Raw genomic sequence first — 23,463 nt, 5'->3', positions numbered from 1 at the left:
ATATTTGCAGTCCTACCCTTCTCATACATGTCAGTGCAGTAGCATTGAATTCTAGGCCAAGGTTGATTTATCTACAAGGTCTTTTATAGTCTTAAAATATTCTTTTCAATGATTGCTGCTCTGTGGATTAATAAAAGAGTTACTATTGTCAGTCCAGTTTACAAACAGCTCTAGAAAACTGTTTTTTGTACTGAAAAGATGGAAATTATTTCTTAAATGTTATTGTCAACCCTCAGGACTGGTACTTTTCAATAAAAGCAATTAGATTCTCACTGTTTGTTATGCTGTTAATGTGATGGAGTCTTTAAAAATAGGGAACCTACAACTGGCTTTAGAAGTTTAAGTTGTGACCAGGCATGGTGGCCCATGCCTATAATTGTAGCACTTTGGGAGGCCGAGGCAGGAGGATCACTTCAGGCCAGAAGTTCAAGAAGAGCCTCGTCAGTATAGCAAAACCCCATTTCTACAAATAAAAAATAAAAAATTAACTGGGTGTGGTGGTACACAGGTGTACTTTCAAGACTGAGGCAGGAAGATCTCTTGAACCCAGGAGGTTAGAGTTGTAGAGTTATGATCATGCCTCTGCACTCCAGCCTGGGTGACAGAGTGAGACCCTGTCTCTAAAAAAAGAAAAAAAAGTAGTAACAAGGGTGTCTGGGTTGAATCATTGTACTATATCTTCTAAATCCTTGCATTGGGGCTCCCTAGTAGTTTAAAAAGGAACACTTTTTAAGAGCATAAAGGGGCTAGGCGTGGTGGCTCGAGCCTGTAATCCCAGCACTTTGGGAGGCCGAGACGGGCGGATCACGAGGTCAGGAGATCGAGACCATCCTGGCTAACACAGTGAAACCCCATCTCTACTAAAAATACAAAAAACTAGCCGGGCGAGGTGGCGGGCGCCTATCGTCCCAGCTACTCAGGAGGCTGAGGCAGGAGAATGGCGTAAACCTGGGAGGCAGAGCTTGCAGTGAGCTGAGATCCGGCCACTGCACTCCAGCCCCGGCGACAAAGCGAGACTCTGTCTCAAAAAATAAATAAATAAATAAAAGAGCATAAACGTCATTATAAATCATTTCACTTGTTGTTAGACTCTTCAAACCAGTAAGAATGACTAGACAATCATTTTCATTCATTTTTTCTTGAAAAATAATATTCAAATAACCAAAAGAAAGAAGAGAGAAAAAAATACAGAAAGAGCTGATTATTCAGGAATAAATCTAAGGAAATTCTTACTTGAGATGCTTTACTCAAACTTGTGTTGTGTCTGCTTGTTTGAGGGGTCCAAGCCTGTGTATTGTAAGATTCATCACTGAAGGTGAAGATGTTGCTGGCCTATTCAGATTGATAACATGCATTTCTCCCCCACATCTAGCTACGTGGTGAACATGGGTCTGATTGACAAACTGTGTGCCTGCTTCCTCTCGGTGCAAGGCCCAGTGGATGAGAATCCCAAGATGGCCACATTTCTGCAGCATGCCACAGGACTCTTACATGCAATGTGCACATTGTGCTTTGCTGTCACTGGAAGGTAAGGCATCTACTTGATCTCAATCTAGACTCAACTTTTGGAACATCTCCTGAATTTTGCCCATTCTAGGGTCATTTCATAGGATTTCAAGTGGTCATCTTGGCCATCTTTCCTCTTTGTTCTTTCCCCATCATTGGCTTTCTATATTAAGATGTATATTACTTTCTCATTTTTCTGGGCCACATACTCTTGCCAGTCTTTTTCTCTTGTTGGTGTCATAAATTTGACTTATCATTGCTGGAAGAGACCTAAGAGGTCATCCAGTCCCTCTTCCACTGAGATCCAGAGGAGTCCAGTGATTCTCCTTCAGTCATTGAAGGAAACAAAGCCTAGACCAGAATAAGCCAAGCCCTCAGCCCTACAGAGCATAGCCTGAAAGTGCTCATTACCGTCATTCATGTGCTTTCCGTTATAGGCTCCTAGGTTTATTTATTTTCGCTCTGTCCCTTCTTCTAGAGTACTTCCATGAATAAGGGAAGGGAGCCATCTAAAACAATAGGTCCCTGAAGTCACACATGACCCATGGGCATTGTGAAAGCCAGTGTACCAGGGACTACTACTGGCCTGGTTGGCTATTTAGACTACCCCATCCCATCCTACCGCATCCCACCCTGTGGACTGTCCTCAGAAACAATAATTCTCTAGGAAGGACACAAGTAACCCTCTGGGTCTTCTTTTCTTCTCCCCAACCCATCCCTCACCAAGTAAGAATCATTGATCATAGTGCCTCCATTTTTCTGATAGGAATATGACATATCCCTTAGGCATATTGAGGATATTCAATCAAATAATTTTCTTATAATTAATTCTAAACAGCACATATGTGTTACCTATTTTTTAATTATGTGTTTTGTATTTTTAAGAATTTGTCAATTTGAAGCTTCTAAAGTCAAGCTTCTTAAGGAAATATTATCCATCTACATTCAATGTTCACAGAATACCAGTAACTATATTCAGAACATTTTAAGAGGGGGAAACTGTATTCTGAAATGAACATCCTCAACATTTTTTAGTTCATTATACATAGGACCCCTAAGCCCACCTATCCTTCCTTACTCTTACCCAGTCCCTCACCACCAGTCACATTCTAATAAAATTAAGACTGTCTAGAGAAGTCAGCAAAGCCAAGCATGCCTGTATTCAGTGTTCCAAGTTAGTCTCTTCCCATCAAGAAATGTAGACCAAGCCTACCTTCAGTGAGAGCTCAGGAAGTGACTGTTTGTGGGTCTGTGACCTAAGTAGGATCCGGTAGTAGCATGCTACACAGAGGCTGGCATACCAAACACTGTCCATCTGGAACAGTGGCATCTGCCAGCTTGGAGGCCACCATGCTGCCCAGCTAGTTACTGTGCAATGGCCAGGCCCCTCCCTGGAGGTCTCCTCTCAGGCAGGAGACCTGTGCTGACCTTGTCTTTTCTTGAACACATAACATTACATTACAAACCTGCCAGCATCTCAAGTCTGCGTCACCTGTATTTTCTTGAATCCAGATCAATATCACAAACATAAGCGTTTCCATATGTGATTGCTGTACAGTCTGTGGTCTTCAGCTTTCACTTTCACACAGATTCAGTCACTTGAAATCTATGGAATTTAAAAGAAACCTAAAGGTCATTCACCATCACTTGTTTTTTTGTAGGAAAAGCAACTGAGCCAAACTGACTTGAATCAGGACCTGAGATTTCTAGCTTGGTGCTCCTTCCACTTGACTTTATATGATTCAGGATGTAGTAGCATATATTTCGTTTCTTTGAAAATTTTCTCAATTACATATGGAACATGGAAATAGGATCTTCTTCTCTTTAATGCACACAGTCATGCTCTTGTTCTCCAGACACTGAGCATCTGTCCTGTGCCAAACACCAAGTTAGGTAGGTAATAAAGATACTACCCTCAGGGAGCCAAGAGTCTAGTGTGAGGTCAGACTTATAAAGTAATAGTTATAGCAGAAGAGAATTTGCACAGAAGAGGAAGTAAAGCACTTACAGAGGAGGTCAAAAAAGGCATCCATAGGCAGAATCCAAGAAAAGTGGAAGGAAAAATCAATTGAGAAAAAGGACATGATATGTACATTATGTAGTATACCAGATGTTATTGGTGCCTTTGGTTCACCTGGCGGTCATCTGCCATTGGCTTTCTATATTTCTCTGCCTCAGGACGTTCTCTGCACAAGGAGCTATTTGCTAGAATGCAGAGGAGTTTAAAGCCTCCAGTAGTGACCCTCAAACAATAAAATTGGTGGATAATACCCCCACCTCCCTAATGTTCAGTAGTACAATTCTGAGTATATTCTGTACAGTTCTCACAGGATCCTCAGCCCTAACCTGTTTTTTGTTTGTTTGTTTGTTTGTTTTGTTTTTGAGACTGAATCTTATTCTGTCGCCCAGACTGGGGTATAGTGGCACTATCTCAGCTCACTGCAACTTCTGCCTCCCATATTCAAGCAATTCTCCTGCCTCAGCCAGCTGAGTAGCTGGGATTACAGGCACAGGCCACCACTCCGGCTAATTTTGGTATTTTTAGTAGAGATGGGGTTTCACCATGTTGGCCAGTCTGGTCTCAAACTCCTGACCTCAAGTGCTCCATCACCTTGGCCTCCCAAAGTGCTGGGCGCACTCGGCCCATAACCTGTTCTTTAACACATCCTTGATTTAGTTTTCTCCCTTCCCTGTTTCTCTTCTCTTCATCCTCACAAATAATCTGTTTGCACCCATATTATTTTTTCAGGATCTGCTTTTAGGGCAGCCCAAACCAAGAGATATGGACATACAAGACTTAGTGTCATGTTTAGTTTGATGTAGCTGTGCAATTGGGCAACTGGGGAGAGCAGCAGGACATGAGATATTAAATGAGCTCCATAAATGTTAGTTCTTGGGAGGTGCAAAGGGCTACAAGAGCTAGACTAGAGCTGTTGAAGGCTGCTAAAGTTGCTTGAGAGGGAGGACAGGATCAAATTTCTGTTACAGAATGATCACTCCTACTAAGAAACATAGAGATAACTGGAATGTCACAAGCCTAGAGGCAGAAGGATTAGTAAAGAGGCTCTTGCATAATCCAAGTGAGACATGTTGAGGGCCAGTAAGGTCAGTGAAAATAGAGATGAGCAAATACATTACGAGGGAGTAGAACAAATGTAGGGGAGATGGCATAGGGTTTCATGGTGTGGGGGGTGAAAGGAAGGGAAGCATCTAGAATGACTCCCAGGTTTCTAACTATAAAATTTTGAATGGTAGATAGCAGTCTCCAAATTAGGAAATATTTATAAACAGTTTTTCATAGTGGAAATATGAGTTTGGTCCTAGACATGCGTAAGGGTTATTATATATGATACAAGATTATCATATACATATACATATACATACATGTATATGTATAAACTTTGGTCTACTTGGATAATCTTTAGGCATGCCTAGGACCAAACTTATATTTCCACTAAGAAAAACTGCTTATATTCTCAAACTTGGAGACTATACTGTCTACCACTCAAAATTTTATATTTATTATATATTTATACATCCGATAAATTATGTTTACACATCTGATACATTTTATTTAAAATTTTTAATTACTATGTAATTTATTTTATTATGTATATGAAATATAATTCCTTCTATGTACACATACAACTGGATTTTAAACAGTGATTTACTCTTGATCGTTTTTAAGAATTCTTAATCTATTTTTCTCCGTTATAATTTCCTTCTCTAACCTCAATTGCTTAGCAAACTTCTATTATTAGGACTTACTACAAAAACAGATTATTCTAGAAAGAAGGTCCAGGTGGTTTCCTGGCTTAATTTACCTAGGAAATTCTTTGCAATATCAGTGTAAGCTGCTTCTCTGAAAGACCTGAGAAAAATGACCCCTCATTGTTGTTCTTCCTCTCAGCCTTCAGTCTCCCAACATTTCCTGAACACCACCAGACCACAAGTATACGGGGAGTTTTTTCTACCTCCTCAGATTCGTTTACTTCTGATATTTACAGATTGTTTTCTCCTGCTTATTTCTTCATGAAAAGTATATTTCTAAACTATAAATCACAGTGATAAGCATTTTGTTGCATGCGTTAAATAGAGTTTCTGCTGTAGGTCATAGGCGTGTCCAAGAGGAAAGGTAGTGTGGTTTTTGCTTTATTGGAGTAATTCACATAATGTCTATTTTGGCTACCAGAAGCTAACCAGAGCCAGAGTCAAGGAAGGCTTTGTCCTCATAGCCCTTTTGTGACAGGAATGAAAGAGGAAGAGGAGCTAGAGAGGGCTTCAAAAATTGCCTCCTGTGATGGCAGAGCCTGAGATAATTAAGGGAACTAATTGATAGCACTGGGCTTTGAGTAAACACTGCAGTCTGCCGGTGGCCCAGCCTTTGTGATGGTGATTACTGCTAGTCTGCCTTTGCACTACTCTCCTATTGTGCCCTTAATCTTCTAATTTTTACCTAGGTTTTCTTTTTTCTTTCTTTTCTTTTTTTTTTTTTTTTTTTTTTTTTTTTTGAGACAGTCTCGCTCTGTCACCCAGGCTGGAGTGCAGTGGTGCCATCTCAGCTCACTGCAACCTCTGCCTCCTTTGTTCAATGTATTCTCCTGCCTCAGCCTCCCAAATAGCCAGGATTACAGGAGCTTGCCACCATGCCTGGCTAATTTTTGTATTTTTAGTAGAGATGAGGTTTCACCATGTTGGCCAGGCTGGTCTTGAACTCCTGACCTCAGGTGATCCACCTCGGCCTCCCAAAGTGTTAGGATTACAGGCCTGAGCCACCTCACCCAGCCAAATTTTTACCTAGGTTTTCCAAAACACATTTTGGACGTCAGAATTTGTGCTGTTAGTCTTTGCTTCAATTTGGGATAGAAAAGCAATAGCTGATGACTTGTATCAGGTTTAGTTTTGAAAAATGAACTTGAATTTTTTTAAGTAAAAGTTGAAATTCTGATCCTCTGATGAAAGGATTAATTTTATGTCAGAATTGCTCCAGAATTTTAATATTGTTAACAAATGATTATTAATCACTTAAGCAAATTCAACTGTCTGTAATGGGACTCTCAGAAATGGGTATTTCTGGCCAGGTATAGTGGCTCGGGTAATCCCAGCACTTTGGGAGGATGAGGCGGGCGGATCACCTGACGTCAGAAGTTCGAGACCAGCGTTGGCAACATGGTGAAACCCCATCTCTACTAAAAATACAAAAATTAGCCGAGAGTGGTAGCAGGCACTTGTAATCCCAGCTGCCTGGGAGGCTGAGGCAGGAGAATTGCTTGAACCCAGGAGGTGGAGGTTGCAGTGAGCCAAGATCACACCACTGCACTCCAGCCTGGGCGACAATGCGAGACTCTGTCTCAAAAAAAATGAAATGCCTATTTCTTTGGCCTTTACTATTAACAGTTGTCTATTCTTGGTCCTACAAGTAAAGAGAAAACGATGGTTTTCAAATCTCAGGGCAGGAGCTCAATTGCTGTAGTTGGTTGAGGCTCATTGGGTCCCCCTTAAGGTGCTGACTCCTTAGCAGAACTAATAGGATCAGCATAATAATGAGTGATTATAAATTAAAACCAACATGGGCTGTTAACTTAATCAGTAATCATTTACAGTATTCCTAACTGTGCTAGGAACTATGGCAACAAAGCCAGGAAGCAGTGGACTCACAGTAAAAGAGTTTGCAATCCTTACACCTACACTGAAAAGAGGAACTCATAAAACCTGGATAATTCTGATTGGTTGGAAAAGACTTGTGAATTCAAGAATATTTGTATACAAAAACAAGTTTGATGTTATATATATTTGTGTTTTTCATTTTCATATCCATAGATGACAATAACAAAATGTGTTCTAGCCAAAGTTCTGGAAACCTATGTCATGAAAAGATAAGAATGATTTGTGATTTAGTCCATTTATTATGTGGCTATAAATGAGTGCTTTTCAAGCGTTTAAGGGTGCTTGAAAACCATTTGTTCAAACAAAGGTAAACGTTAACTCTGCCCGCCTGCCTGTTCATTCATTGAACAAATATTTATGTAGCACTTGCTCTGTGCCAGGCCCTGTGCTAGGTTTGGGAGAAAGCAGTAATGGCTCAGACATCAATTTTGTCTAAGGACTCTATAAGCTAGTAGGGGGAAAAAGATGCCTATACAGCTATCTACAGTGCAAGACAGAGAGTGATCAAGAGGATAGAAGATAACAAAAGCACTTAACATGCTGCCTGGTACATAGTAAATGCTTCATAAATGTTGGCCACTATTATCACCATCATCATTGATGGAGTTCAGAGGAGGGAGAAATGACTGTTACTTTTCTGTGGGGATTAGCTGGTTTTTAGAGCAGCTAAAATTTAACATGGCCCTCGAAAGATGGAAAAGATTAAAACATGCAGAGTTGAGAAAAAGGTGGACCAAGAAAATAGCATAAGCAAAGACATAAAGGAGAAAAATACAAAGAACAGAGTACCTTAACTGAACTTTGAAATATATATGATGGTATTTTAATGCTCCCAGATCCTTATGAGGCTCAAATGGGATCATAAATATAAAAAGACTTTGTGAACTACATAAAATAATTTGCTGAGATGTGGTAATGGCAATAGTGTCATTAAAACCCTTTGACTAGAGGAAATGGGTAAGTTTTGAGACACATGCAACCTACCAAGATTGAACGATGAAGAAATCCAAAACCAAAACAGACCAATAGCAAGTGATGAGATTGAAGCTATAATAAAATTCTCCCAATAAAGAAAAGCCCATGACCAGAGGGCTTCACCGATGAATTCTACCAAACATTTAAAGAACAACTAATACTAATCCTACTCAAACTATTCCAAAAAATAGAGGAGGAGGGAATGCTTCCAAACTCTTTCTACAAGGCCAGTATTTATTACTCTGATGTCAAAATCACAGAAACATCAAAAAAAGAAAACTAAAGGCCAGTATCCCTGATGAATATTAATGCAGAAATCCTCAACAAAATACTAGCAAACCAAATTCAGCAAAAAAGATCATTCATTATGATCATGTGGGATTTATCCCAGCAATACCAGGATGGTTCGTTATATGCAAATTAGTCAATGTGATACATCATTATCAACACAATGAAGGACAAAAACTATGTGATCATTTCAGGACATGCTGAAAAAGCATTTGATGAAATTCAGCATCCCTTCATGATTAAAAAAAAAAAAACTCTCAAAAAATTGGGTAGAGAAGAAACATACCTCAACAGAATAAAAGCCATATACAGACAGACCCACAGCTAGTATCATACTGAATACGGAAAAATGGAAAGCCTTTCCTCTAAGATCTGGAACACAACAAGGATGCCCACTTTCACCACTGTTACTCAGCATCATACTAGAAGTCCTAGCTAGACCAATGAGACAAAAGAAAGAAAAGGCATCCGAATCAGAAAGGAAAAAGTCAAATTATCCTTTTTTACAGATGATACGATCTTATATTTGGAAAAACCTAGAGTCCATCAAAAAACTATTAGGACCAATAAACCAATTCAGTAAAGTTGCAGGATACAAAATCAATGTACAGAAATGAGTAGCATTTCTATATGCCAACAACAATCTTGAAAAAAAATCAAAAAATGTAATCCCATTTACAATAGCCATATATAAAGTTAAATATGCAGAAATTAACCAAAGAAGTGAAAGATTTCTACAATGAAAACTAAAAAACATTGATTAAAGAAGTTAAAGAAGACATAATAAATAGAAAACTATTCCATGTTCATGGATTGGAAGAAGAAATATTGTTTAAAATGTCCATACTATTCTAAGCAATCTTCAGAGTCAATGCAATCCCTATCAAAATATTGATGACATTCTTCACAGAAATACAAAAAACAATCCTAAAATGTATATAGAATCACAGAAGACCCAGAATAGCCAAAGCTATCCTAAGCAAAAAGAACAAAACTTGGAAGAATCACATTACCTGACTTTATAATACAAAGTTACAGTAATCAAAACAGTGTGGTACTGGCATAAAAACAGACACATGGACCACTGGAACAGAATAAACCCAGAAACAAATTCATACATCTACAGTAAACTCACTTTCGACAAAGGTGCCAAGAGCATACATTGGGGAAGATGTATGTATGTATGTATATTTATCTTCAATAAATGATGCTGGGAAAACTGGACATCCATATGCAGAAGAATGAAACTAGACCCCTATCTCTTACCATGTACAAAAATTGAAATGGATTAAAGATTTTAAGACCTCAAAACTATGAAACTACTACAAGAAAATATTGGGAAAACTCTTAAGGACATTGGACTGGGCAAAACTTTCTTGATCATTCAGTACCCTACAAGCACAGGCAACCAAAGCAAAAATGTATAAGTGGGGTCACATCAAGTTAAGCTCCTGCACAGCGAAGGAAACAATCAATCAGGTGAAGAGACAACCCACAGAAGAGAGAAAATATTTGCAAAGTACCCATCGGACAAGGGATTAACAACCAGAATATATAAGAATTCAAACAACTCTATAGGAAAAACTCTAATAATCTGATTTTTAAATGGGCAAAAGATCTGAAGAGACATTTCTTAAAAGAAGACATACAAATGGCAAACAGGCATATGGCAAACATCACTGATCATCGGAGAAATGCAAATCAAAACTACAAAGAGATATCATCTCACCCCAGTTAAAATGTCTTTTATCCAAAAGACATTCAATAACAAATGCTGGAAAGGATGTGGAGAAAAGGGGAACCCTCACACACTGTTGGTAAGAATGTAAATTAATACAACCACTATGGAGAACAGTTTGGAGATTCCTCCAAAAACTAAAAATAGAGCTACCATACGATCCAGCAATCCCACTGCTGGGTATATACCCAAAAGAAAGGAAATCAGTATATCAAAGAGATATCCACACTCCCATGTTTGTTGCAGCACTGTTCCCAATAGACAAGATTTGAAAGCAGCCTGTGTGTCCATCAGGAGATGAATGGATATAGAAAATGTACTCATAATACACCATGAAGTCCTATTCAGCCATAAAAAAGAATGAGATCCTATCATTTGCAACAACATGGATGAAATTAGAGGTCATCATGTTAAGTAAAATAAACTAAGCACAGAGAGATAAACATCAAGTGTTCTCACTTATTTGTGGGATCTAAAAATCAAAACAAACTCATTGAGATTGAGAGTAGAAGGATGGGTACCACAGGCTGGGAAGGGTAGTGGGTGGGTGGGCGAGAGCTGGGGATGGTTAATGGGTACAAAAAAATAAAAGAATTAGAATGAATAAGACTACATATTTGATATCACAACAGGGTTACTATAGTCAGTAATAATTTAATTGTACATTTTAAAATAACTAAAAGAATATAATTGGATAGTTTGTAACACAAAGGATAAATGCTTGAGGGGACAGATAACCCCATTTTCCATGATGTGACTATTACTCATTGCATGCCTGTATCAAAATATCTCATGTATCCCATAAATATGTACACCTACTGTGTACCCACAAAAATTTTAAAAACATAAAATGAATTTTTAAAGCCTTTGAGCAGGGAAGTGACCTGCTATTTGGGAGCACTAGTCAGGTGTCGTGTGAAGAATGTATTAGAAGGTGGAAAGTGGAAGGGGCATTAACAGTTGTCCAGGTAAGAGACGAAAGGAATGGAAAGAAGAATGTTTTGAAACACCCTCCCATAAACACTCTTTTTTATGTATGGTATCACCAATCTCTTGGGCATCAAGCTCCAAACCTCATCATCTCTAATATCTCCTCCTGATACCCCAGATCTAATCTACTGCCACGTTCTGTGGATTGAAAGGAAACTTAAAAGTCCCCTATCTGGTCATCCAGTCAGGCTTGAATCTTTTCAGTAAGCTTCTCGGTCTCTGTTCAACACCTCCAGTGACAGGAAACTCATTACTTACTAAGGGGAGCTTGAGTTGTTGATGCTTAAACTATCTCTCCTTATACCAAGCTAATATCTGTTTCCCTAGTGCTACCTATTAGTGTAAGGCCTACTTGCTCCTTGGCAACATGCAGACTAATATGAACCTACTCTTCTTCCTGAACTCCCCTGGTCTCACTGTACTTCATATATTCCTTTGCTTTTCTTCTTCTTCTGGTTACAATGGCTGTGCAACAAATTACCCTAAAATATAGTGGCGTAAAACAACCATCTGTTAATCTCACAGATTCTGTGAGTCAGGAATTCTTTTAAGGTACAGCGAGGATGGGTTATCTTTGTTCCACAATGTCTGGGGCCTCAGAAGACATAAAGGCTGGTGGTTGGAATCATCTGAGTGCTTGTTCACACATCTGTAGTTGATGCTGGCTGTCAGCTGGGGGTCTTTCCATGTGGGGTCTCTGCATAGGCTTAATTGGCTTCCTTACAGCATAGTGGCTGTGTTCCAAGAACAACCATCCTGGCAGTGAGAGAGCAGCTGGAAACCATATCACCTTTTATGACTCAGCCCCAGAAATCACACAGCATCACTTGCACTGGATTCTATTCACCAAGGCAGTCGTGAAGTCCCATCTAGCTTCAAGGAAAGGAGAAATAGACTTTGCCTCTTCCTGGGGAGGATGAAGTTTCTAGAAGAGCGTAGGGGACCAGAAATGTTGCTCTGGTTATACTTGAAAAATATAGCCTGCTACTTTCCAGCCTACCCTAAAGATAAATGAGTTCCCAGTCTCCTGTTTACAGCTGTCTTCTATTCTCTCTGCAGTCTCTTATTTGATACTGTCAGCCCATTCCTAAATATTTTGTTGTCATTAGCTACTGTCTTTGGACAAAAGGTTTGTTGGTATTGGGAGTTGGGCAATGAAGTGAATGTAACAGGACTAGGCAAGTAGAACTAAGAGAAGTAACATTTGTTGAGCACCTTTGATATACCCTGAGCTGAGTGTTTCATGTGGGCTATCTCCCTACAAGCATTCAAGAGTCCTGCTTACACTGTCAAAGGAGTTAAAACAGCCTCTAGACTGATAAGGAGGAGTGACTATCCATATCCTTCAGATCTGGAGAATGAGAAGAATACAGAAGCAGGAACTTCCGGACTATCTCTGTACTCACAATGGCAGAATGCTAATAGAGGGACTTCTGAAAGATCCATCCCAGCTGACATAAAGCCCTACTTGATTTGAAGAGAAAGAAAGATGACAACTTCATTGGTACAGTTCACCTTGAGTGTTTACTATGTGCTAGGCAGAAAGGGAACTGGCTGGATCCCAGCCCATAGGGCCAAAGTTTAGGACAGTCTCTACTGACTTACCATTCTCACAGGGGACAAGGGATGATAACCTCAACATGTAGGGTTTAGGGGAACAGAATGTGTCCAGGATACATTTGCAGTCAGATTCTCACTGGCTCTAGGAGGTTGAGAAGGCAGGATCTTAAGAGGAAAACTATGTGTAATGTTATATTGAAGAGCACAGGTTGGGAAGTCAGAAAGATGTGGGCTCAGTTTCAGCTTTCTCAGTTCTGTGACCTGTGGCAGCATGCAAAAGAGTGATCATGGCTCACTGCAGCCTCAGTCCTCCAGGCTCAGTCTATCCTCCCACCTCAGCTGCCCAAGTATCTGAGACTATGGGGATGCACTGCTGCGTTCCACTAGTTCTTTGATTTTTTTTTTTTTTTTTTTTTTTTTTTTTGGTAGAGACGAGCTCTCCCTATGTTGCCCAGGCTGGTCTCAAACTCCTGGGCTCAAGTGATCTACCTGCATCAACCTCCCAAAGTGTTGGGATTGCAGGCGTGAACCACCATGCCTAGCCCTGGTTCTTTAGGTTTTCAAAGCTGTTGCTCACATATAAAAATGAATGTGTTACTTCTTCCCTCACAGGGTTGGACACGACAGAAGCAAATGGGGGTTAACATCTGTCACTCTTTTTTTTTTTTTTTTTTTTTTTTTGAGACGGAGTCTTGCTCTGTGCCCCAGGCTGGAGTGCAGTGGCACGATCTCGGCTCACTACAAGCTCCGCCCCCCGGGTTCACGCCATTCTCCTGCCTCAGCCTCCCAAGTAGCTGGGACTACAGGCGCCCACCACCATGCCCGGCTAGTTTTTTATATTTCTAAGATGCTGTTTTTTTACATATTCATGTATTCATTATAACCCATTTTGTTCCAAAAACTTGAGATAGCTTATAGAAGTATATACATCTTTTTTTTAAAATTAAAAATGAAAAGGAGATAGGCAGGAAAGGTAAATCAAGCCACAGAAAGTAAGGTTAAGGCCCAAACCCTATTCATAACAAGGCCATGATAGACATTTCCTCCTGGAATTCCTACTGGCAATTTCTACCAGGAACTTATATTTAATATGTTAGATCCTGAGCTCATTGGCTTTCACCCAAAGTTGGCTGTCCCTCCTGACTACCTTACTCTGCTCATGATTCCAGTAATCTGAATAGATTTTAAGACCCAAAGCCTTAGTCATCTTTGACCTTTCTCTCCCAGAATCCAATCCAGTCCTATTTGATTCCATCAAAGGGATGTTTTCCTCTGAAATATGAGATGGAACATACTATTTATGCCACTTACTTGATATTTGTCAACATGCAGTTCATTATTTCTCTTTCCTTATATACCTGGTTTGTGTCTAGAGTTAAAAGATTTACCTAGAGAAAGAAAAGCTAAATATCCTAGCAGCTCCCTGTCAGGCACATAGCACCTGAAACAAAACAAAATAAGAATTTGAGAAACAGCTGTTCATTGGCAGAGCTAGCAAATACCAGTAAACAATCATTGGCCTATGTCAGAATCCCGTTTCCTGGGCCTATTCTATACTTAAGAAGAAGAACTGCCCACATCTCATGTTCTTCTTTCTCTGAGTTAGGAAATAGGCATCCAAGGCCTTCATTCCTTTGGCATGCCTTGCTAAGATCAGTTCTCTCTTTCTTCCTTCCATTTATTTGGCAAATATTTACTCATACCTATTTACTGAGTATGTGCTATGTGCCAGACCTTGTCAAGATACCTTGATCGATTGGTCAAAAAGACACCACTCTTATGAAATTTACAGTCTAATGGGGAAAAAAAAGTTAACCAATATACAAATAAGATAATTTTAGCTAGTGACATGAGAAAATAAAGCCTGATAATATAGCTGAATGTCTTGGTCAAGGGTTTCTGCAGATGAAGCAGTCAGGAAAGGCCTCTCTGGGGATATAAGCTAAGACAGAGCCAGCCATGTAAAGACCCAAGCAAAGAGTATTCTAGTTGAGAAGAATGGCAAGACCCTGAGGTGGGATGTTCCAGAAACAGAGAAAGTGATGTATTGGAATGTGAAGAGCCAGAAAGAAAGAGGTAGAAGATGAAGTAAATAAGTAAAGGCCAGGAGGTGAGGACAGAAAGATGAGAAATCTGAATTCTTCTCTTAAGTGTGAAGTGAAGCCACTGGAGGATTTTAAACAGGAGAGTGGCTTAAAAAGTAAAAAGTGTCTGTTTATTCTGTGAAGAATGGATTAGAGAGGCAAGAAAGTAGCCAGAAAGATCATTTAGTAGGATACTGGAATCATAATGCAGCACCTGATATGACAGTTTTTTCCTCCCAGTTACTCTCCCAGCAGAAGCAATTACATTTACGTGGCAACACAACATAGCCTCTGGCAGAGTTCCTTCAACCCAACTTCCAAATTGTAAAAATAAGAGAGGCCCAAAGTATCAACTAGCCAAACCAGTGTGTCAGCACAGGGTCCTCTGCTGTTTATAGTATGAGAAAACTGAAGCTAGAGAGGTCAAAAGTGTCCCATCTGAGAGGCAGTACTGGACAGTAGCCCTAGCCTGCAGTTCCAAGATCTAGGAGCATATCTTGTCAGTCATCCAGAGCTGCCTGTCTTCTAACCTCATAGGCTCCTCCCTGCGCCTTCATCCATTCACCTTTAGTTTTCCTAAGATTGTCCTGAGCCTGTCGCCTCTTTACTCTTCCACTTTGTTGTGTCTCCATTCAGACCTTTGCCAGGGTCCAGTTTCTTCTTCTTAGTGGCCTTGTCCTTTACCTTCCATTCCTATTGGTGCCCTCTGGTCTTGCTCTTTCTTCAGCCTCTTCCAGGTTGTTGATCCCAAACAGCAAGACTGTCCATACCATTTTCATCATCTATCACTTCTCCTCTCAGGAAGGTTCCCTTCTCAAGAGTTCCTCTTTAGCCAGGCACAGTAGCTCACGGCTGCAATCCCAACACTTTGAGAGGTGAGGTGGGAGGATCACTTGAGGCTAGGAGTTTGAGTCCACCCTGGGCAACATAGCAAGACCTCATCTTACAAAAAATTAAAAAACCAAGTGTAATAACACATGCCTGTAGTCCCAGCTACTTGGGAGGCTGAGATGAGAGGACTGCTTGAGCCTACGAGTTCAAGGTTACAGTGAGCTACAATTGTGCCACCACACTGCAGCCTGGGCAACAGAGCAAGACCCTGCCTTTTAAAAAAAAAAAGGGGGGTTCCTCTTTGAGTTTGCCTGAAACTCATAATCAGGTAACTGGAAATTATCCCAGGTATCTGAGCCCATCCTACCTAATGTTCTCACTTTTTAGTTAATTGTCCCTATGTTTTTACTGTTCTTTTTCTTTTTTTTTTTTTTTTTTTTTTTTTTTTGAGACGGAGTCTCACCCTGTTCCCCAGGCCAGAGTGCAGTGATGCAATCTCAGCTCACTGCAACCTCCACCTCCTGGGTTCAAGACATTCTCCTGCCTCAGCCTCCCTAGTAGCTGGGATTACAGGCATATGCCACCATGCCTGGTTAATTTTTGTATTTTTAGTAGAGACAGGGTTTCACCGTGTTGGCCAGGCTGGTCTTGAACTCCTGACCTCATATGATCCACCCACCTCAGACTCCCAAAGTTCTGGGATTACAGGCGTAAGCCACTACCCCCGGCCTATTTTTGCTGTTCTCTAACCAAATGTCCTGACTGTCTTGGAGTGCTTACATATACATACATTCCGTCTTGACTTTTCTCTTGCCCTCAGCTCTCCATTAAGTCATCCCCATTTTCTTCAACAGAGCTCCAAATTAGATTTGCATTAAAAAAGCTATTGTCTACATCTACTGTATATATAACATAAAAGGTTAGAGAGGGAGGGTGTGCTGTATGTGTGTGCGTCTGTGTGAGAGAGAGACTGGCCGTAATTTTTTTTTTTTTTTGAGAGATAGTCTCACTGTGTCGCCAGGCTAGAGTGCAGTGGTGTGATCTCAGCTCACTGCAACCTCCGCCTCCCGGGTTCAAGTCATTCTCCTGCCTCAGCCTCCCGACTAGCTGGGATTACAGGTGTGTGCCACCACACCCACCTAATTTTTTTGTATTTTTAGTAGAGACAGGGTTTCACCATGTTGGCCACAATGGTGTCAATCTCCTGACTTTGTGATCCACTTGCCTCAGCCTCCCAATGTGCTGGGATTACAGATGTGAGCCACCACGCCCAGCCGACTCACTATAATTTTCAAAGTAGATTTATATCCGTTGTAACATCCCAGAATTGAACAGAATCTTAGACATCATCTAGGCTCATGTCCAGCTGAGTCTTGAGTGCCCTCTGCTACTACAGTGGTGTGACCTTCCAGGTACCTCTTTCAGGATGAAGAAGAATGTCATACCACACCAAACAACCCACTTCACTTTTGGGTGTTCTAATTACTAGAATTTTTTTTTTTTTTTTTTTTTTTTTTTTTTTTTTTTTTCAGAAATAGGATCTCACTGTGTTACCCAGGCTGGAGTGCAGTGAGGCCATCATAGCTCACTGTAGCCTCGAACTCCTTGGCTCCAGTGATGCTCCTGCCTCAGCCTCCCAAGCAGCTGGGACTATAGGTGTGTACCACCACACCTAGCCCTAGAAAATTTTCCATTGATTTATTTCATATATGCTTTCTAGTAACATGTCTCCCCTGGGTTCATAAATAAATACTTCTTCAGTTTGAAGATAGCCTTTGTGTCCTTCAGGTCTGAGCTAAACTTCTCAATTCCTTCAAATATTCCTTGTGTGACATTATTTCCAGATACTTTTACCACACAGATTGCTTTACTTGGGAACTTTCATATTTCTGTGTCCTGAATTAGAGCTGCACCCAGTGCTGGACACAGCACTTCCAGAATAGTCATATAGTGCACTGGAGCAGGACTAAACCTTCCTTGTTGTGTACATTGTACTCCTGTTAGTCAAAATTGACTTACATTCTTTGTTAATCAAGCAGTGCTGTTTTCTCATTTGAACTGCTAGGCACCTAATTTGCTAAGTCTTTTTTCTCACTTATTGTTGACAAGCTGTATTCCATTCCCTATTACTTACCCTCTTCCCATCTTAAGCATGTGGAATTAGTTTTTATAATCTAAAATTAAGACTTAAGTCATTTGTATATATTTCCTCCTGTTTTTAGTCCTCACGTTTATTTGTAGGTAAACCTTGTGATTACTTTCTCCTCCTTGAAGCTATCTTCACTTTGCTTCTAGGGCACCATACTGTCCTGGTTTTCTTCTCACCCTACTGGTGACTATTTTTTAGTTTCTTTTGCTGGTTTCTTTTCATCTCTCGTGGTTCTAAACTTTGGGGTATCCCAAGGATCAATCCTCAGACTCTAGACTCACTAGAATGAGTTTCTAGTTTTAAATACCATCTCTATGTTGATGGTTTCCAAATATCTCAAGCCCAGACTCCTCCTCTGAATTTGGGCTTGTGTATTTATTCAGCCGTTCAACATATATGTATTGAATAGCTACTGTATGTGAGACTGTTCTAAGCCCTGGGGATATATCTGTGAAACAAAAGAGACAAAAATCCCTATTCTTGGGAAGCTTATTTCACACAACTTCCAATCCAGTGTCTCCACTGTGATGTATAATAGGCATCTCACATTTAACCCGTTCAAAACTGAATTCCTGGTTTTCCTTCTGAGACATCCTCTCTTCACTTTCTTCCCCATTTCTATGAATGGCAACCACAGTCTTCCAGTTACTCAGGCCAAAAAGCATTGAGCCATTTTTTACTCCTCTTTCTCACACCCACATCCAGTTTATCAGGAAATGTGTTGACTTGCCCTTCTGAATATTTTCAGAATCCAACCACTTCCCACATCCATGGTTACCATCCCGATTCATACACCATTATCTCTCACTTGGATGATTAAAGCAGTCTCCTAATTGGTCTTCCTGCTTCTACCTTGGCTCTTCTAAAGAGTTTTCAACCCAGTAGATGCAGTGCTCATTGTTCAAATGAAGTCAGAGTACATAACTTCTGTGCTCAAAACCTTACAGTGGCTTCCTATATCACTCAGTAAAAGTTTTTTTTAGTTTTTTTTTTTTTTTTTTGAGACGGAGTCTCGCTCTGTCGCCCAGGCTGGAGTGCAGTGGCTGGATCTCAGCTCACTGCAAGCTCCATCTCCTGGGTGTACGCCATTCTCCTGCCTCAGCCTCCCGAGTAGCCGGGACTACAGGCGCCCGCCACCTCGCCCAGCTAGTTTTTTTGTATTTTTTAGTAGAGACGGGGTTTCACCGTGTTAGCCAGGATGGTCTCGATCTCCTGACGTCGTGATCTGCCCGTCTCGGCCTCCCAAAGGGCTGGGATTACAGGCTTTGAGCCACCACGCCGGGCCAAAAGTTTTATAATGGTTTCCAAGACCCTACTTGATCTTCTCTGCTTCCTCTCTGACCTCATTTCCTATTACTCTTCCCGGTACTCAACTCGCTTTAGCCACACTGGCCTTCTTGCTGTTTCTTGAACATGTCATGCACACTTCTGGCTCCAAGCCTTGGGATTTTCTGCTCTTTTACCTGAAACACCCTTCCCCCAGGTGTCCACATGGCTTTCTTCCTCACTTTCTATAGAATTTTGCTTAAATAATGCCTTAGAAATGGCTTCCCCAACCACCCTATGTAAAGTAGCTTCACACACATTCCTACTTCTTCATTTCCTAGCCATGTCCCTTGCTCCTGTATCACACCATACATTACATATTGTATATTTGTTCGTTTATATCTTCCTGCACTAAAATGTAAGCTTTATGAGAAAAAGGTCATAGATTGTATTGCTGAACTCTAGTTCCTAGAACAGGGCTTGCTACATAGTTGGCCATCAGTGAATATTTGTTGAATGAATGAATCATGATTGACTAGGTTCTCTGGAGTAGGCATAATAAAGTTCCTACAACAGTATCTATATTTGAATCTCCAGAACCTGTGAATATTACTTTGCTTGGCTTAAGGGATCTTGCAGATACGATTAAGTTAAGGATCTTTAGATGGTGAGATTATCCTGGCTAATTCAGGGGGGCCCAATGTAATCACAAGGGTCCTTATAAATAAAGACGGGAGGCAAGAAAGTCAGCGTTAGAAAGAGATTTGAAGATACTCTGTTGCTGGCTTTGAAGCTGCAATAAGGGGCCATAAGCCAAGGAATTGAGGCATATTCTAGAAGGTGGAAAAGGCAAGGCAATGGATTCTCCCCTGGAGCCTCCAAAAGGAACACAGCTCTTGTGACAACTTGATTTTAGCCTAGTGAGATCTGTTTTGAATTTCTGGCCTTCAGAACTGTAAAATATTCATTTTTTATTGTTTTGAGCCACTACCTTGTGGTAATTATTCCAGCAGCAATAGGAAACTGATACACCCACCTGCCCTTGTTAGACTGTAACGCCTCTAGAACAGGGGCTTGATCTTCCTTAACCTTGCCCATCGCAGGTGCTCAGAGTTCCTGGAGCACAGGTACTTTGGTTTTTTAGACAGAATACCTGACAGAATATCATGCCTGTTTGTGCTCACCTTAAACCCTGATGAATGATGTTGTCACTGGATACGGTTTGGCTTTCTCAGAATATCCCAGGACATAATATCCAAAAACTGGGATACTGCTGAGAAATAATTTACTTCTCCTTGAACAGTAAAGTTCTCATCCATCATTGGGGGAGACAATGACTTAGTCTCACCCACTCCAACACTCTGCAGATCTTTGAGTGCAGGTCTATGGGTTTAAGGGCTAAAATGGGATGTTCTCACAAAATCCCTCAGGGATTCCAGAACAAAGCCAAAATCCAAGAAGCTAAGAGAACAATCTAGAAGATCACCTGCACTGAAGATCAGAGTGAATGTTACCAAGCTGGAAATCTGGGGACCATGGAAATAAGGGCAAACAAATAGAAGAAAAGGGATTATAGAGTCTGGAACTGTCACAGCTGCTTTTTTAGGCCAACTAAGGCCCGGTATATAAGTGGTTTATGAAGATGGAATGGACGGCACTTCATGCCCACACAAATCATGCTGTTTTTGCCCAGCTGTACTCTCCTTTAAGGTAAAGTAGGGTTTTCAGGCATTGTGCAGTATTAATGAAAAACTAATTTTACTTTTTCCTAATTGAATCTAGCTTTTGATGAATAGAAATGAATGTCTCACTAAGATCTCTAGTCCTGAAGACCTAACAAAAACACCTTAAAATCTGGTAAAATTACAAAGATCTCAGAATGTACTATGCAAAATTTCAGATCTTATTTTTCACATCTTCTATGTATTTGTTAAAGAAAACTTCGTGACCCATGCCTGATATGAATAAGGCCTTTTACTTTTTTCTTATAAACATTTAGGCTTAAAGTGATTATAACTGACAGTTAAGACCAACAGAAGCCAGTGGCCTGCTCATGGACAAATTATCTGTACTTCAAGCTAAATCAAAAGTAAACATTCTCTACGGTCCCTTCAGGTCTACATTAGTCCTGTGGAAGCCAAATGGGACAGTCAAACCCTCCCCTTGCCCCCATATATCCTGTGGACTCTTCAACATGAATGGTCTTTTCCATGAAGCACTATTTTATGCGTTTTGAACCATTTCCACATCTAAGTTCTTAAATGCTTATTTAGCAGATTTTCCTCAATTACCATTTTTATTTCATTAGGATAATATCTGCAAAAGACTGGGATGTATTGCTTTATAATCCATCAGATTAGTGTTTTCCTAAATAATGGTGCAGGAGAGAATATGTTCTGATAACCTTCACTTTTTTTTTTTTTTTTTTAAGATTTTTTGTATGTATTCTTTGGAAGAGGAAATAGCAGTGAATTCTTGTCACTTAATAAATGCTCAGAAAGACTAAGTATTATAAAATGTTTTAAATGACAAAGCTATATTCCTGAATATCTGTATTAGAATATGCTGATAATTAGTTTAAAAGCAACACAAGAGTAAAGGGGAAGTCACCATTCTGAATCACAGAGCATTAAAACTGTTGTCACCAGCAATGATGTCACTCATCCTCAAGGTTCTGAAAGCCTATTAGAAATCAACTTTAGGGAGAAATATCTTCTGACTTGTCACTGGTTCTAAAAGGCAATCAGTGTTAAACAAACACAGGCCCCTTTTTGGAACCTTTATAATAAACTCAGACACATTAATCTCTCCTCACGTCTCTAGTCAGGGTCTGACCCCTAACTCTTTTGGCTTTAATGGAAGGAAGTAAGGGTTAGCTGACATTAGCTAACAGAAGTTTGTGTAACAGTTCAGATATACATATAAGCAAATAAATATCATTTCTTAAACTTTTTATTGAGTGCTGTGAGACAAAAATATCTCCCCTCGACAATACAAGATTGCGTTATAGTCTCTGTATATCTTAACAGTATTTACTTAATCACAAAATTTGACTTAAAAGAAGGCATCGAGAGGAAAGAGGAGGTCAGCCTCTGTTTGACCTGGATGTTTTGGTCCATGGATAAAGCACTGACCCTAAACAGTCAAAAGCCCTGGGTGATATTCCTGCTTTTGCCACTAAAAATTTGTATGACCTAAAACACTTCACCTTATTTCTCTAGATCTCACTTGCCTCATGTGTACAATGAGAGGACGAATAACTTCTCTACCAACTATGAAAACCCAGTAAGAATGAGATAAGATGACACATATGAATGTACTTGGCAGATCCTGCCATATAAATGAGATGACAGTATTTCATAAGAGAGCTTCTTTCTTGAGTAGAGAACAACATATACGAAGATGTCATGCCACTTGGCTGTATTCTTAGAAATATTAGAAATAGTGCACATTCAAGAAATAAACATGTACCGTGGTTATGAATACAACTGCTTTGATGCAACTAGCAAAATGAATAAAATGATCCCTTTGGAAAAACTAAGTTATGAATTGAGAAAACTAAAGATACTAGAAATTTGCCAGTCAGCACCTCTCAATTCTTGTTTAATTAGTGACACCTCTTGAGTGCTTCTGGGAAAGATGATGAAGTAAGCATAGTTCTTCAAGGACTACCTCCCATCCAGCTGAAAGGAATGACAAATGACAACCTATATATGTGTGTATATATGTATGTGTGTGTGTATATACATGTATATATGTATACGCGCGCGCACACACACACACACATACCTGTACATACACTAACCCAGATTTTTAGCACTAAGTCATAGTGTTAAAAAGTAGGGAAAGGTAGTATGCCATGCCAGAAACATAAAAGCACTCCTGCTCAGTATTGTGTAGATCGTGCCACATTAAAGGAAGACATTGAGTAGAAACTTGTAACTTGCCTTCCTGAGAAAAATCAGTGTCATGAAGAAAGAGCACTAAGAGACCTGCGGTTTTGTGCAGTGGTTACAAGTGGCTATAGCAACTACAGACCTTACATCTCAGATTCAAACCCAGTAGAGGAAAAAGTGATGACTTCTTCCCAAGCGTCTCAGCAAAAGTATCTCCCTCTATCCCATTAGCTCTGATTGTGGCATGTGCCATCCCTGAGTAATGCTCAACAGCCAGAGAAATGTGTGGCTTAACCGTAGGCCAGAGTAAATAGGGAGGGAGATTTATGTGAAGTATATTGGCTATGAGTTAAGGAGAGGTGATTCCTTAGAAATCTTTGTACAGTTTTTGTTTAAAAGGGTGAGTGCTTGGCAGCCATGTTTACTATAACTGCCTGCTCTTAGTCACTAGATGCTTCACATATACCTTAGTTCAGAATTGCTTGACTAGCTCAGTTGGTAGAGCATGGGACT

General features: G+C 40.2%; 1 protein-coding gene across 6 annotated transcripts in view; it reads left to right on the top strand.

Moving 5' to 3' along the window:
- The window catches only part of SCAPER (S-phase cyclin A associated protein in the ER), a 552,134-nt gene that overhangs the window by 493,697 nt on the left and 34,974 nt on the right, over positions 1-23,463 (top strand). For all 6 annotated transcript variants that reach the window (XM_038010211.2, XM_038010215.2, XM_038010212.2 and 3 more), the window contains one exon: positions 1,373-1,528. In XM_038010211.2, coding sequence (XP_037866139.1) covers positions 1,373-1,528 — 156 coding nt within the window. The remainder of the gene's footprint in view (positions 1-1,372; positions 1,529-23,463) is intronic.

Source organism: Chlorocebus sabaeus, chromosome 26, assembly GCF_047675955.1.
Source record: "Chlorocebus sabaeus isolate Y175 chromosome 26, mChlSab1.0.hap1, whole genome shotgun sequence".
NCBI lineage: Eukaryota > Metazoa > Chordata > Mammalia > Primates > Cercopithecidae > Chlorocebus > Chlorocebus sabaeus.
The sequence above is the reverse complement of the archived record's forward strand: the minus strand, read 5'-3'. Positions and strand labels throughout refer to the sequence as shown.